The sequence below is a fragment of the Molothrus ater genome, chromosome 21, assembly GCF_012460135.2.
Source record: "Molothrus ater isolate BHLD 08-10-18 breed brown headed cowbird chromosome 21, BPBGC_Mater_1.1, whole genome shotgun sequence".
In the NCBI taxonomy this organism is placed as follows: Eukaryota; Metazoa; Chordata; class Aves; order Passeriformes; family Icteridae; genus Molothrus; species Molothrus ater.
Genome location: NC_050498.2, coordinates 3,323,081 through 3,338,149, shown reverse-complemented (window position 1 = coordinate 3,338,149; position 15,069 = coordinate 3,323,081). Strand labels below are relative to the sequence as shown.

General features: G+C 49.0%; 1 protein-coding gene across 1 annotated transcript; it reads right to left on the bottom strand.

The window, feature by feature from the left end:
* Positions 1 to 2,877: 2,877 nt before the first annotated feature.
* Positions 2,878 to 14,844, bottom strand: MKS1 (MKS transition zone complex subunit 1). The gene is made up of 17 exons (XM_036395279.2): positions 14,742 to 14,844; positions 14,456 to 14,669; positions 13,509 to 13,664; positions 13,015 to 13,112; positions 12,722 to 12,850; positions 12,290 to 12,394; positions 11,477 to 11,585; positions 10,555 to 10,611; positions 9,595 to 9,637; positions 9,044 to 9,106; positions 7,930 to 8,000; positions 7,102 to 7,165; positions 5,527 to 5,634; positions 4,888 to 5,021; positions 4,119 to 4,201; positions 3,931 to 4,028; positions 2,878 to 3,482 (listed from the first exon to the last, which is right to left on the bottom strand). Exons 1-17 carry the CDS (start codon positions 14,837 to 14,839, stop codon positions 3,376 to 3,378), a joined length of 1,737 nt encoding a protein of 578 aa, XP_036251172.1. The 5' UTR covers positions 14,840 to 14,844; the 3' UTR covers positions 2,878 to 3,375.
* Between the last annotated feature and the right edge of the window lie 225 nt (positions 14,845 to 15,069).

The window sequence follows — 15,069 nt, the reverse complement described above, 5'->3', positions numbered from 1 at the left end:
ATTCGACCTTGGAAGGCCCTGAGGGCCTTTGGGCTGAGTCCTGCCCCCAGGCAGCCCAAAGCACCGGTGAGCCTGCTGGATTCAGCCTTGGACAGATGCCCATTCAGCTGGAAGTTCAGTTGGCTCTCAAAAACCCATCCTAGCACCAGTCTGCTCAAAGGAAGAAGCAGACAAAGCCCCAGAGAATCCAGCTATGCTGCTGCAGCTGGTGTAGCCAGAGCTGGGGGGCTGCCAGCCATGCACAGACCCCCGAGTCTCACTGCTAGACCTACTCTGGGACCCCCAAGGATCTGCAGCAATTCCTGGCCTGTGCCTGCTGCAGGCTCCTCCTGCCTTCCCCTTGCCATTCAGGGGTCCCCTGTCTCGTTAACTTGTGCCCACCCATCCCAAGCTCTTGTCCACCCACAACAGTCCTTCCTCTCACTTCTCCTGTTGAGTTTCCCTGTATGGGCACCCCTCTGGTGAGAACTGTAGGGACACTCCCAGCAGTGACTTCCTCATGGCTCCAGGGAGGACACTGGTCTCCCCTCCTGCCTGTCCCCAGGGCCCATCTCCTCTTCAGTCTCCCTGTGCACACCTGGGAAATGCACAACCCCACTCCAGTCATAGAATCATAGATCCATGGAACAGTTTAGGTTGGAAGAGATCCTAAAACTCACTTCATTGCAATCCCCTGCCATGGGCAGGGACACCTTCCACTAGACCAGGTTGCTCCAAGTCCTGTCCAACCTGTCCTTGAACACTTGCAGGGATGGGGCAGCCACATCTCCCCACCCTCACAGGGAAGAATTTCTTCCCAAAATCTCACCTAACCCAGCCCTCTGCCAGTGGGAAGCCATTCTCCCTTGTCTTGTCACTCCAGGCCCATGTAGATGGTTTCTCTCCATCTTCTTGTCAGCTCCACTCAGGAATTGGAAGGCCACAATTAGGTAACACCAATTAAACAAACACGGCTCTTCTTTTTTCCAGGCTGAAAAATCCCAATTCTCACAGCCTTTCCTCATAGGAAAGGTGTTCCATCCATCACTCTAATCAACCTGGTGATCTCCAGTTCCAGCTGTGCACCCCTCCTCTCCAAGCCAGATTCCTTGGCAGGCTCAGAGCACAAATGCCAGCTGTGACTAAAAGACCAGTGACATTTTCATATGTGTACATGTATATGGAAATTTGCTAGTTTAATTTATAAAAGTGCAAATTCAAAGAGCATTTGCTGAGGGGACTCTTCAAACCAGCTTTTACCAGCACCACTTTATTCTGCCAGGCCAAGGAGGCTGCAAGCATGACAGTCAAGAACTGCAGTTTCTTATTTTGGAAGAACTGCTTGCTTGGTTCTAGTAATTTTTAATTTTAAAATTTTCCTCTCGAGTTTCTCTATCCAGAGTTCTAAGTACCAAAATAATGTAATTATGTAAATCTTAGTGCATCTCACACTCAGGACACTAAATCCTGCCATAAGAACTGGGCAATGAGTCAGGAACCCGACCTCATCAGAAAATTCCACTCTAACAGGATCTGCCATTGGCATCATCTCGATTAAAAAGGTGTTTTGTTACTTTATTGATAAAAAATTTATTCTTGTAACCTTTTAACTCCATCCTGAGAAGCATTTCAGAGAAATGCAGTTCAGCTGTTGGTGAGAAGCACCACAAAAACACCCACAAGAGTGTGATAAACACACAAGGCCACAACATGAATAATGATTAAAATGAAAAGATAACAAGTGCTACATACTCACGGAATGCTTTTCCTCCTGGGTCAGTCACCACAGACCATGACACAACACAGAGATCAGTTCTGCTGCTCCAGCACCACATGTGGTACCTCCAGAGTGCTCACATCAGCAGCAGGCACATCACCCAGCTCCAGGCCAAGGACACTGCTCTGCTGCACAGGCCAGCATCATCCAACACATCCTGGTAGCCTCCTCCATCAAAATGAGGGGCAACAGGCAAGGAAGGTGAACAAAAGTCCACTTTATGATTGCAACTGCCAGATAGATTCAAGCTGCCAGACAGATCTAGGAATTACAGCAAAGGTCAAGGAAGAACAAACTCTGAGAGTTGCTGATTCCTTCTTAGGGTTTGTTTTCTCACTGAAGACTGGGACAACCTCAAAAGGGTATGAAGGGAGTGAGGAAAATAATGGAGCACCAGGGAATAAGGGGATGTTCCAATAACCACACATGGCTGCAACCACAAGTCTCTTGTTCCCTGTGAAGGAGGAGCGTGCAGAGCAAAAGTAGAATGGCCAATTCATATTTCATATCCTGCCTCTGCATCCTAAATTCACAAGACACATTCAAACCTGCATGGTCTGAGCTTAAGATTTCTCTTCCCATCCTTTGTTTGGAACAGAAAACACATGGAAATGTGACTTGTGCACAAACCAGCACAGTACTGTCAGTCTGCAGGGAGCAATGTTCCTCTGAACTTGAGACAGAAATAAAAATAGGGGAAAGAAAAAGAGAAAATAACAGAAGAAACTGGTAAAGAGTGGGTAAACACAAGCTTTCCCAGGAAGCACCACAGTGTTCTGCAATCAGAGATGCAACAATGAACCACCAACAAATATCAAACCTCAAATGAACAGCTTGAACAGTTCAAAGTTCAGCTGCTGTGCAAATGTTATCAACTGCTCTCACTGTCTGCAAACCTTCCAACCCCCAAAGCTCTGTGGTGAACTAAGGAGAAGGTGTGTTTTCAATTGTGTTCCTGAACAAAGAAACTTCCTGCTCACCACTGCAAAGCCAGACCTTATGAGCACACAAGAAAATGCAGAATGTAATCCTTTTGTCCAGTTCTCCATCTACTTTTGCCTTAATTTCATGTATTACATGTGGCAGAGAGCTCTCTCTCTAGGAATGAATCAGTCTTAAGGTAGAGGTGGATGGATTAATTTTACTATTGATTGTCCTGTACAAAACAGCTAACAACAATTATCAGCATTTCTCAGGAAGTCATCTACTCATTCCATTAATCTCAAAAAGCATCCATGCCTTGGCCTTCAACATCACCCTCTTCTCTAAGAAGAAAACTAAATTTACAATTTTTCTCATTATTTCCTTTTCAATCCCTGAAAAGGTGTTACAGGGTTCACAGGTTCCATGCCAGTACTTCAGAAGAAATGAGAAAAACTGGCTGTATGTTAGAGCCTTGTAACAAAGGGCCTTGAAAAACAGGGCTCCTTCCACAGATACCTATGGAAATGCAAATTCTGGGTCTGGAGGTGTTACAAGCTCTCTCCCCCATCCAAGGAAAGTAACAAAGGAAGGGCTTCTGAAGCTTCCAGGCACCAGCACTGGGACTCCTGCTGAGGGGGGGGAGCTTGTGTTGGAGGGAGGATGCCAAGTGCTCCAAGCAGCAGCAGAGGTGAGGCTCATGGCTCCAGTGGCTGGGGCAGAGCAGAGGCAGAAGTGCTGATGAGGTCCTGGGGAAGGCTCTCCCGCGCTTCCTGCATCCGGCGCCGTGCCCGCTGGAAAGCCTCTGCAACACAGAGGTGACAGCAGGCCAGAATGTATGAGACAGCCTCAGGGAAGGGGAGGGATGTGTCTTTTCAGTGAACATCATCTCTCCTGGGGCAGGACCCTACTTTCTATGAATAGGTTACACCTCCAAAGCACCTGTGCTGCTCCACCTGCTGCTCTCTGATTTCTGTCCACAATGGAATCAGAGAGAGCCGGTGCCTTAGTGCCACCAGCTCTGCCCAGTCCAGGCTGTGCCCTCACACAGTGATTATCCCTCCTGCCTGCTCAGAGCTGATGCCTCCTAAATTTTCCAGCTCAGAGCAAAACATTTAACCTCTGCCATGGACTTTGAGAGATCACAGGGTGGGGAACCACTCCCACAGTAATGGATTATCCTGAAATATCCTGCCCACTCTGTAAAAAGGGAGCCAAAGCTCACCAAGACAGAATGACACTGAAGGCCCTACCCAAAACATTGTAGACAGAGCTCTGCTGGCTGAAGCCTCCCAGTCGGTCCAGCACACTCTGCATGCGCTGTCTCAGGGCACTGTTCTCCAGAAAGGCTCTGCACAGAAGCACACCAGCACGTCAGGGCTGCCAAAAGCAGCACAGGAGATGGAGCTGATGGAGCTCACACTCCCTTTGCTGCACTCACCTGGACTGCTGCAGGCAACAGAGCCGGAAGGTGACGCTCCCTGTGGTCTCTGTCTGGAAACCAAAGCGGCTCAAGCGCTTTCCCTGCAGGGATGGCACAGGTTAGAGCAACCCACAGTGAAAACAAACATGTTCCACCAGAGCACAAACTCCTGTGGGCACAGTACTCCCTTCCCTGCAAGGCTGGAAAGAAGGGCACATAGTTCCAGGCTGTGTTAAGGACAGGACCTAAACACTTGCAAGCTGACAATGCAGTGCTGGGGCAGGGTTTCAACAACTGCTTCAGGGCTTGTTCCCACACACAGCTGCCACTAACACTACCCTGCTCATTACACCAGCAGCCACCTCTGCAACTTACTGAAGAACATGAAGTTTCTACCTGCCTCACACCCATCAGCTTCTTGCTTCAGGAAGCTGTTCCAGGCATAATACAGCCCAAATTCCTCACAGAAACCCAGGAGCAGTCTACAGCTGGTACCAAATGCTGACCTGACAAACACTGTATAGGCAGAGGCAAGAAAAGGCTTTGGCCCATGCTCCCCTACTTCTCTAAGCTGCTCACCCCTCAGAAGGCACAGCTCTGCCTCAGTGTTTGCTCATTCCTCTGTTCAGGATTACAAGACTCACAGAGGAGACATTTCTTTAGTGAGAGGGACAAGACCAGCAGCTCATCCTTGTTCAAATCTGGTCCAGGCTGACCATGGGACACCTGAACACAAGAACAAAATGCACCACATCCTGGCAAGAGGCTACTCTGCAGCTGAGCCCACCTTGAAGGTCGATGGTATCCGGATGTAGGTTAAATCCTCCAGCTCAGGAGATCCCCCAATGAAAAACCTCCTCATTTCAGCAACGGGTCCCAGACCCACGGGACGCCAGGTAGGGATGGTGAGCGTGTGGACACCTGGCCCAGGACAAGAGGACACCTTAGCTGCTGTGACCTGTGATGTATTCAGTCACAGAGGACAGCAAAGGCAGGTGAATACCTGCTGACCAGAAATGGAAACACTGCACAGTATCAGAAATGTTCTAGAAGCATGTTCCCATTGAGTCAGCCCATTCTAGTCACACAGCCAGTGCTGAAAGTACCCTCTGCCCAACAGCAGCATCTCCCCATAACACACAGGGGTCACTCCAGATCCCATGTGGGACACAGGGTTACTGCCATTGTACAGGTGGATGCACAGCATCACCCAGAGCTTTATCACACCACAGGTTGTGATGGCAGTATCAAAGGATCAAGGGCAGGAGCTCCAGATGTGCCTCACATTCTTCTTTGCTGCACCCCAGACAGCTGACTGCTCCCTTGAGTACACCAAGTCCCTGGGACTGCCTGAATCACTGCCCAAGAGGAACCACTCAACTCATTCTCCCAGACAATTAACACAATTGTCCCAAGGATGCTTTACCTGGAGATGTTGGCAGCACCAAGGACCCATATCCTTCCACACGATACCTCTGCCAGAAATCCAGGGATAGGACCTCAAAGTAGAGAACAGGCCACTGAGGGAGACTGTCTGCAAGATGGGGAGCAGGTCACAGCTTTGGGAAGGAGACTATCAGTGAGAAAAAGAATGCTAAATGCCCAACTCCACTAGTAGGAAGCCAAAGAATCAGAGAATCATTTAGCTTGAAAAAGATCTCCAAAGTCTTTGAGTTTAACCTGTGACCAATCCCCACCTTGTCACTCAGACTAGAGCACTGAGTGCCACCTCCAGTTCTTCCTTGGATACCTCCAGAGATGGGGACTCCATCACCTCCCTGGGCAACCTGACACCCATCACAGGAAGAAATCCCTCCTGGTGTCCAGCCTGAACCTCCCCTGCAGCAGCCTGAGGTTTCCTCTTGTCCTGCCCCTTGCTCTCTGGGAGTAGAGCCCAATCCCCAGGTAGCTCTACCCTCCTGTCAGGGGATTGTAGAGAGTGAAAAGGTCCTCCCCAAGCCTCCTTTTCTCCAGGCTGAGTCTGCCCAGCTCCCTCAGCTATTCCTTGTGCTCCAGACCCTTCCTCCAGTTCTGCTCCCTCTCTGAACACACTCCAGCACCCTTCCACCACAGTCCTTTCTGTATTTCTTCTACAATCACTAACAAAGATTTATGGTTGATTAGTTTCCCCTGTAAAAGCTGAACCCTCAGATTTGAGGCTGAAAACAGAATTATTGAAGATAAAAATTAGGGAAAATTCTTTAAGAGCAAGTCCAGACTGGGCTGTCAATTATCTTTGAGCAGTCAAGACAATCTTTTGTGAATGATCTGAAGTCAAACAGCAGAACCTGTTTATCTCTGACCTTTCCCAGTGTTATTGGGGGAATATTAACTTGGATTCTCCTACATCTCTCCAAGCATTTCTTTTTTCCACAGTGAAACAAACTCATTTTGTTTCTTCTAGTCTGAAAATTCATTAGTGTTGGTTGAATACCCAGATCCAAAGTGTACATTGGATTCAAGTGGCAAGGCATGCCACAGTGCTGTCCCCAGCAATTGCATCCACAGAGCAATAGGATTGGTGAAGAAGTAGCAGGAACAGGCAGAAGCTCAGCTTAAAATAGAGCTGAAGTTTCAAAGTGACATGAACTATCTAGGGATTATACAGGTCACTGAGCACGTCTACAAATGTAAGACTCAGCACAGAGTTTTAGCTGTGTATAAAAAAGCTGCCTGGTTCTCCAGCTGCAGCATCCCAGGGCTCTGTGCAGGCACAGCAACACAGCCCTGCACTCCAGGTTTAAAGAGACAAGCCAAGAGCCAAGCAGTTTTCCAACTGGATGAAACTGCCTACAGCCTAGAAACAAGGCAACATCAATGAATCCATAAAAATGCTAATGGATTCCTGGGCAAACACAGGATATGTCCAGGGGCTGGGTGGTGACAGGGTGAACCTTTGTTGAACCAGAAACATTTCCCTCTATCCTTTCATCTCCAACAGGACAGACAGCATGACAGCTACAGTGGGACCAAAGGCTTTCAGAGTAACAAGGAAACACACCTTCATCTTCTTGGGTGTAAAACATGTCCACAGTGAAGGGGTAGCAGAAGTATGCCACATTATCCTAGAAAAAGAACAGGGTGGAGATCAGATTCCTGGAGAATTCATCACCAGCATTGCAGAGGGCATAGAGAGCTGGGAGAAAGGAACTAATGGTAGAAGGCAGGTGATGCTGCCCAAAAAGATTAATTACATCTCACTAACAAACATGGGACCTGCATACATTCCCTAGTGCCATGTCAATGGAACAGGATGTTGAAAATAATGGAAAAGGGGAGTGACACACCTCAAATGAAAACTCAGTCAATTGCATAACTACAGGGCAGCCTCAAACTTCACAGGAACCAAGCCAAGCAGAGTAACTCCAACAATGGTATTACTAAAATGCTGTAGGATAACTATTTTTGTAATATGAAAACATATAAAATAATTAAAAAGCTGATAAAATTAAAAATCAACGTAGAGTCTCTGCACATTCCTGCCCCAGGCAAGATGGAGCAATGCTTGGTTAACTCAGAGCATTGGAGAACATAAAAATCAAAGCTCCAAAGGCAATCAGTCAGCAAGAATGAATAAAAAAGTGAGATTCCAGAAAATGTTTGGGAGTAGTTTTATTTGATTCAGTTTTATTTGGAGAAAGTGAAAGAAATTTGGATCTTTGAAAAAATGACAAGCATAATTAGAATAAAGAGAATCCCAAACATGCTCTGGTTTTGAAAGGAGCCCCCAACTCAGAACATTTGCTGAATATATCTGTAGTTTGTTACACATGTTCCACTCCAGAAACTGCCTGTTCAAATTGCTCTGCAGGTCTGAAAGTGTCCTTACCCAGCCCACTGCCTTGGTGGCACAGGTCTGTGTCACTCCTGAGAGCTGCTGGAACGGGGAGCTTGACCACTCTGCAGGGGACAGGAGAAGATGAAGGCTTGAGGTGAGGCCAAACTCACAAAGCAGAGCAGCTCAAAGGGGAATGTGATGACTGATGACTGGGGTAAAAAGTAACATCACCCACCCTGACATTCACAGAATCACAGAATCAGTAAGGTTGGAAAAGCCCTCCAATATGATCAAATCTAACCTGTGACTGATCCCCACCTTGTCTACCAGGCCAGAGCATTGAGTACCACATCCAGCCATTCCTTGGACACCTCCAGGGATGGAACTCCACCACTGCCCTGGGCAGCTCCTTCCAATGCCTGACCACCCTTTCCACAGAGAAATTCTTCCTCATGTGCAACCTGAACCTCCCCTGGTGCAACTTGAGGCTGTTTCCTCTTGTCCTGTTACTTGTCTGGGAGCAAAGCCTGACCCCTACCTGGCTCCACCCTCCTATCAGGGAGCTGTAGAGAGTGAGAAGGTCCCCCCTAAGCCTCCTCTTCCCCAGGCTCTCTCAGCTGTTCCTCAAATGACTTTTCCCTGTCCTGTTGCAGGCACTGCTCTTTAGAACACCCTGAACTGTCCATGAACGAATTCAGGTCAAGAGAAAAGCAGAGCCTTATCTAAATGTACTGAGTAGCAGAAGTGGTATCCTGACAGATATATCCAGAGAGGGGAGGCAGAGCCATAGCTTTAGGAGAATTAAACATGCAGCAGGATATGCATGAAAGTACTGGGAACCTTATTTATCCATCAAAATTTAATATGTTAATATCAGCACAAAGAATGATGGCAAGCACTGAAATCAGACAAGGTCACTGTGGTGGGGAGCACAGGGAGGCTGCTCCCTGCAAGATAAAGAATAAAGTTTGGACAGACTGGTCACCACCACCTCTACCTCCCAGCCTGAGCTGAGTTCTGCCATTTTAGCTCTGAAGGCCTCTGACTAGATCCCAGCCTCAACATTCATTTTTGCTGACTCCCAGCAGAGCTTGTCTGATGAACCAGCCAAAGCCTGTTTCACCTCTTCAGCTGCTGTGATGTGGCTGGGAATGTGAATACTCACGGTCAGGCAGCTCCAGGAAGAAATGCACATAAAGGTTGTCATACTCATAGCCTTGGGCTGAAACTGAGGAGAGAGAATGAACTTCAGCTGTTTGATTCCATACAAATTCTTCCAGCATTCACTGTAGATTTTTGGGAGAGCCACCACCAATAACCTCAAGGAAAATCAGTTACTGCTGAAAGCTAGGAAAAGCCTTCAAAGTAACAGGAGATAACCCACAGAGAAGATTCCTCCTCCAGACTAGCCCTGTCTCTGTTTCACTAACCAGATGAGGGAGTTCACACATTTAATTGGTTTCTTTGGGAAATTAATAGATATTATAGCAATCTGCTCTCCTTTTTTCAGATCTATGCTTTCTTAGAACAGCTACAGCATTTGTAACCTTCAACTTGTAAATGCCTCTCAAGGGATTGGTCTACAGGAAACAGGGAGGAGAAGGAGGAAGTAAAGGATTCTAGGGCCTCTTGAATCTCGGGATTCAAAAATCCTTGGATCATACCCTCAGCCATCCCAGCACACCCACACTGGCTCTATTTAGAATAAGAACTCACCTATTTCTCCATTCACGACAAGTCTCAGAGTACCAGGAAGAGGCTGGAAAAATTAGCAGATAAAAAAGATAAAGAGCTCACCAACCACTGGTGAAACCTCAACAATTCCTTCCCAACAGCATCTCACACAGGTATTTCACAGGTTTTTGGACATGAATGATTTACTGCTCTGGCCAGGGAGGAGGCATGATTTGTCCTATCCCTTCCAGAAGTGAACAGTCCCTCTGGAAAGAGGCTCTAAAGAGACCAAACCCCCCAAAGCCCAGCCTGCAGGAATTTGCTGTTCTGTAAACAGGTCTCTTATAGATGCCAAGATTGATATAATACACAGTGAGAAGTCACTTGCAGAAATCACAGTCCTGCTTCTGTCATGTTCCTGCATTTGACCAAGGTGAGGGAGCAGGGGGAAGCACTGAGACACTCTATCGAAGTACTGGAAAGCACATCTTTCACTGTTTTGTATTGTATTTCACTGATTTGTATTCATTGTATTGTCAAACAATATTTGAGCAAAAAAAAAGATTGCAGTTTAGATAATTCAGTGAGAATGGAAACTGCATGAGTCAGAGTCTGAGGGGCTGTTTATTTGCACAAAGTGGCACATAGAGCTGTTTAATAGTGAAGAAGTTAACAGCAACCACTGCCCCTGAAGGCATAAACCCTCCTTCCTTCTCAAAGTACTAGAATCACAGGCCTTGAGGCACTGCACAGCCTCACAGAGACCGCAGTGTTCAGCAGGCCCTGAACGGGCAGGATGGATCTCTGCAGACCCCAAATCCTCTGCCACTTGTCCCTTCTGACCCAGTTTTCTGCTTGAAGCCACAAGGTAAAAGCTGCCAACCCCCCTCCAGAGCAAAACAGTCTTTGGAGACTGTGCTGCAAGTGCAAACTGCATGAGCCAGGTCACCAGACCCCCAAAGACACAGAGCTCCAGTCCCTGCCAGTGCCTCTGGAACTCACCATTTCAAAGTCTGAGCCCACGAGCCCACTGAGGTAATCCCTGTGCCGCCCGTACAGCTGGGAACACACACAACAACAACAACAACAACAAAAAAGAGTGGCACTTTGATTATATCTGCTGTTATGTACTGCAAAACTTAAACTGTGTATAATTTAAACTCAAGTCATTACCAGGCTTAGCATATGCGGGGTTGTTACAACAAATATGGAGAATATAAGTATCTAATAGAACACTGATGCATAACTGCTAACACTGCACAGAACTTCAGCTTTGGTTCTCCTAGGTCAGTTTTAAGGGAAAAGAAGCTCTGAAGAATCAGATCTTAAATGATATCTGAAAAACACAGGTACAAACTACTCCAAGGAAATGGCCAGGCAGAGATCAGTGTAGTGAAATCATGATTTCCTTGGTGACCACAAAACCAGTAAGGAAATGCACAAGTAAAAATCTAAACCAAAAAGTACTTTCATAAACTGTCAGGAGACAAAAAGGCAATTCAGAAAAATCGAGATGTGAAATGGCATCCCAATATCCTGGGACATTACAGGTAACAAGACATCATTTAATAAATATACAGGCAGCAAGAGGAAGATTAAGGAAAGGGTTTGCCCACTGCTCAAAAGGGAAGGAAAAACACTGGAAGGTGACACTAGGAAGGCATGGAGTTGGGTGGGGTCTTGCATCAGTTCTCACTCCTTAAAGCACTGCAGCCAGAGGCAGGACAACTACAGACAAGGTCTCTTTAAGGGATGAAGCAGAGAGTATTTGCTGTAGTCCTCAGATCCCTGAGCATGATGAGGCTCAGGGCAGTGACATTTTGTCCCTTCAGGTGTGCAGAGCACCAGCAGTTCCATCTCCATGATGATCTGAGCTGCCTCTGTTACTCAGAATTAGTGAATATGCTCTATGGCCAGTACTTACTTCTCTGAACACACGCCGCTCACGCTCCTCCTCCTCTGGCTGCACCTGGGCAGATGCATTCTCAATGGTGTATTCCCACACCTCTCGCTTCTCTCCACCCAGCTCGATCCTGCAGAGCCCCAGAACACATGGGAAAAACTCCCCCATTATGCAGAGAATAGGCACAGGTATCAATGGGGCCCTCCTGAGCCAGCAGTGTCCCCTCTACCCAGCCTGTGCAGTGACACAAAGGCACTCACAGCCCTCTCCTCACTCCCAGGTACCTGCCAGCATCATTCCCTCAAAATGGAAGACTTGCTTGCATCCACCACATGCATAACGTAATTTTACAAGGGATATAGTGATAGAACAAGGGGGAATGGCTTTAAACTGACAGAGGGCAGGGTTAGATGGGGATTAGGAAGAAATTCTTCCCTCTGAGGGTGGGCAGGCCCTGGCACAGGTTGCCCAGAGCAGCTGTGGCTGCCCCATCTCTGCAAGTGCCCAAGGCCAGGTTGGACAGGGCTTGGAGCAGCCTGGGCTAGGGGAAAGTGTCCCTGCCCATGGCAGGGGGTGGAATGAGATAGGCTTTAAGGTCCCATCCAACCCAAACCATTCCATGATAACCTGCATCCCCAGAGATTTGCCCCAAAGCCCCACACAGCACACACACAGTGATACTGAGCGTAAGCACACAATAATATTTCTCTAGAAATCTCTGAAATAAATGAAATATTTCTCAATTTAAGTGCTGATCCCCTGCCCAAAGGGTGAGCAGGAAACAGCCATTTCAGCCCCCAGTCCCAGGAGAGGTCCCAGCCCTGCTCCACTCACCGGTAAGCTCCTTTGGTGCCAGTGAAGTCAGGCTTCACTGTGATCACCCCATTGCCATCCACCTTGATTGTGCAAAGCACATTTTCGTACTCCCTCTGACCAAGCCTGAAGGAGGACACCAGGAAAACACAGTCTGAACAGAGAACACGGACACTCTCTTGCTCTGGAACACCAGAGCTGGTAAAGGAACTTGGGGGTACAGAAGGGAACACATACACACTTTCCTCCATTGGTTTAGAAGCATTTTGGATGCACACACTCAGCTACCTCCCAATTGAAGAAAAAGGAAGAAAGAAATTGCAGCCCACATTACTGAGCTCTTGGAATTCTCCCCCCTTAACTAATGAAAGAAACAGGAGTTTTGAGTAAGGAGGAAAGATTTGGAATGGATTTTCTTTTGGAAAATTATGATCATTTCAGGATTTTACTTACTTCCCATAAGGTCCCAAATCCCCCATGATGTACATGGTCTGGACAGGTGTGTTAATAACATGATTGTTCTTTATAAACTCTTCTGAAGGCTCCCAGGTGATGATTTTTGACTTCAGAGAACTTGCTTCTCTGTCAACATGAGAACAGCACCAGTCACAGCTCACCTCAAACCCACCATGATGAGGAGTCACAGAGCTGGATTACATGTGTGATACAGCACAAGCCACCAGCACCCACAGACCAGGCACAATGAAACCTGCATGAACAAGCTCCAAGCCCAAGTTTGAACTCACACAGGCCTACGGTCCTGTCTTCTCCTCCTCACATTGGCCATCCTCTCGACCAGATACGATGGCTCTTCGTGATCCAAGTCAGTTACCTTCTGGCAGAGCTGGAACAACAGACAGGAACTAGCTTAACTGGATATCTTTCCCAAACACAGCTCTCCTCTTAGAGGAGGGAACAGATATGCACACAACCATGTGCAAGGACAACTTGCTAAATGACTGCAGAATTCCTTCACTTTTCTGGTGACAAAATACAGCTCACTCCACCCAGGAAGCTTCCTATAGAGCAGTGCTCCTACAGAGCCAAATCCCTCTGGCTGTCCTGACCATCACTCTGAACCAAGGACATCCCACCCCAGGTCTGGGGCACCAGGGGAAATTGCTTTGCAGCAGTGTGTTTTCCTGCACTCAGGGTATCTGCCCAGCTGAGAACCAAGAAATGCTCCCTCTGCAGTAGGACTGGAAGTTGTGACAGACACAGAGTAACTAAGAGCTGGTACCTCCTCTAGGTTGGTGAATCGGTCATGGTCGGTGTAGGTGAAGATGCGACTGTTCTTCCGACCTCCAGCCTTCTCCAGTTTCCGGATCTCCTCATGGTACTGCCAGTCCAGGGGAGTCTGGCAGGCTGACTCATTCAGGTACAGATCCACCTCAAACTGACAGCACCACAGGTAAAGCACAAACAGCTGCCTTTCAACAGCTTTGGAAAAGCCACAAACGTTTTTCAGCTTTTTTCCAAAGCCACACCAGAGACAAGACACTTTGGGAATACCAGCAAATAACCAAGCTCCAGAGCAGCTCCAACACTGCTCAGGCATGTGGCAGCCAGCAGCACCACTGATGCCCACCTGGAAAGCTTTGGGCACAGTAGCTCGCCCTGAAACAAGGAACCCCACAGTGAGGTGCACAAAAAGGGGTGTCAGGAAGCTCCCCCAAGCCTGGTTAGTTCTGGACAGGACAGGAGACACATAGAGCTCCTGGAGCAGGTTCAGGAGAGGGTGACAAAGTTCATCATGAACAGCTTTCTTACAATGAAAAGCTGAGGGAGCTGGGGCTGTTCAGCCTCGAGAAGAGACATTGAGAGGGTACCTCATCCCTGTCTGTCAGTGTCTGCAAGGAGGGGACAGAGCATGGATGAGGCTCTGCTCCTTGGGGACCAGAAATAGGACAAGTGGAACGGGCAGGAACTGATGCCCAGAAAGTTCCACCTTAACACAAGGAAGAACTTCTTCCCTGTGCCGTTACCAAGCTCTGACCAGGCTGCCCAGAGAGGGCGTGGAATCTTCCTCACTAGAGGTATTTCAAAGCCACAGTTCAGGACACAAGCCTGAGCAGCGTGCTCTGGGGTCCCTGCCTGAGCAGGGGAGTCAGACTGGATATCCCCGTGATCCCCTCCGATCTGACCCATTCCGCCAAGTCCCTCCCGCCCCCCTCTCCGTGCACCCACCTGGCTGAAGAGCTTCTCCTGCCACCCCACCTCGACCTCCTCCTCCTCGTCCTCCGGGGGTCGCTGGGCGCCTGCGCGAGAGCCCGCGGTAACCCGCAGCGGCACCGCTCCCGCATCGGCGGCGCGGTCGGCCCGGCCCGGCCGCTCGGGGCCGGCGAGCGGCGGCACCCGCGGCAGGAGAGGCCCGGCCGGCGCGACCCGCTGGATACGGACCCTGCGGGGAAGGAGCGGAGCGTCAGGGTTGTGCGGGCCGGCGGAGCCGGGTCGGGGCCGGGCAGGCGCTCACCGTAGGCGCAGGTTGCGGATGGGGTCCCGGGAGCGGTACACGGCGGGGTCCCGGGAGCGGCACACGGCGCTACCCCCGCTCCGCGCCGCGCCCGCCATGGCCGCGCTCCGGGAAACCGGCGTGCACGGGCGGGCAGCGCCCCCGCGCGGCCGGAGCCTCCCGCACAGCCGGGCCCGCTCCGCGCACGGAGCCCGCAAAGCTGCGCGTGATGAGATCGTCTGTGTGAGGGAGGGTCGTACACATCACTCTGTGTGAGGAGGGGTCCTACAAACGCTCCTATGTGTGGGAGGGTCGCACACATCACTCTGTGTGAGGGCTGCCGGCCCCT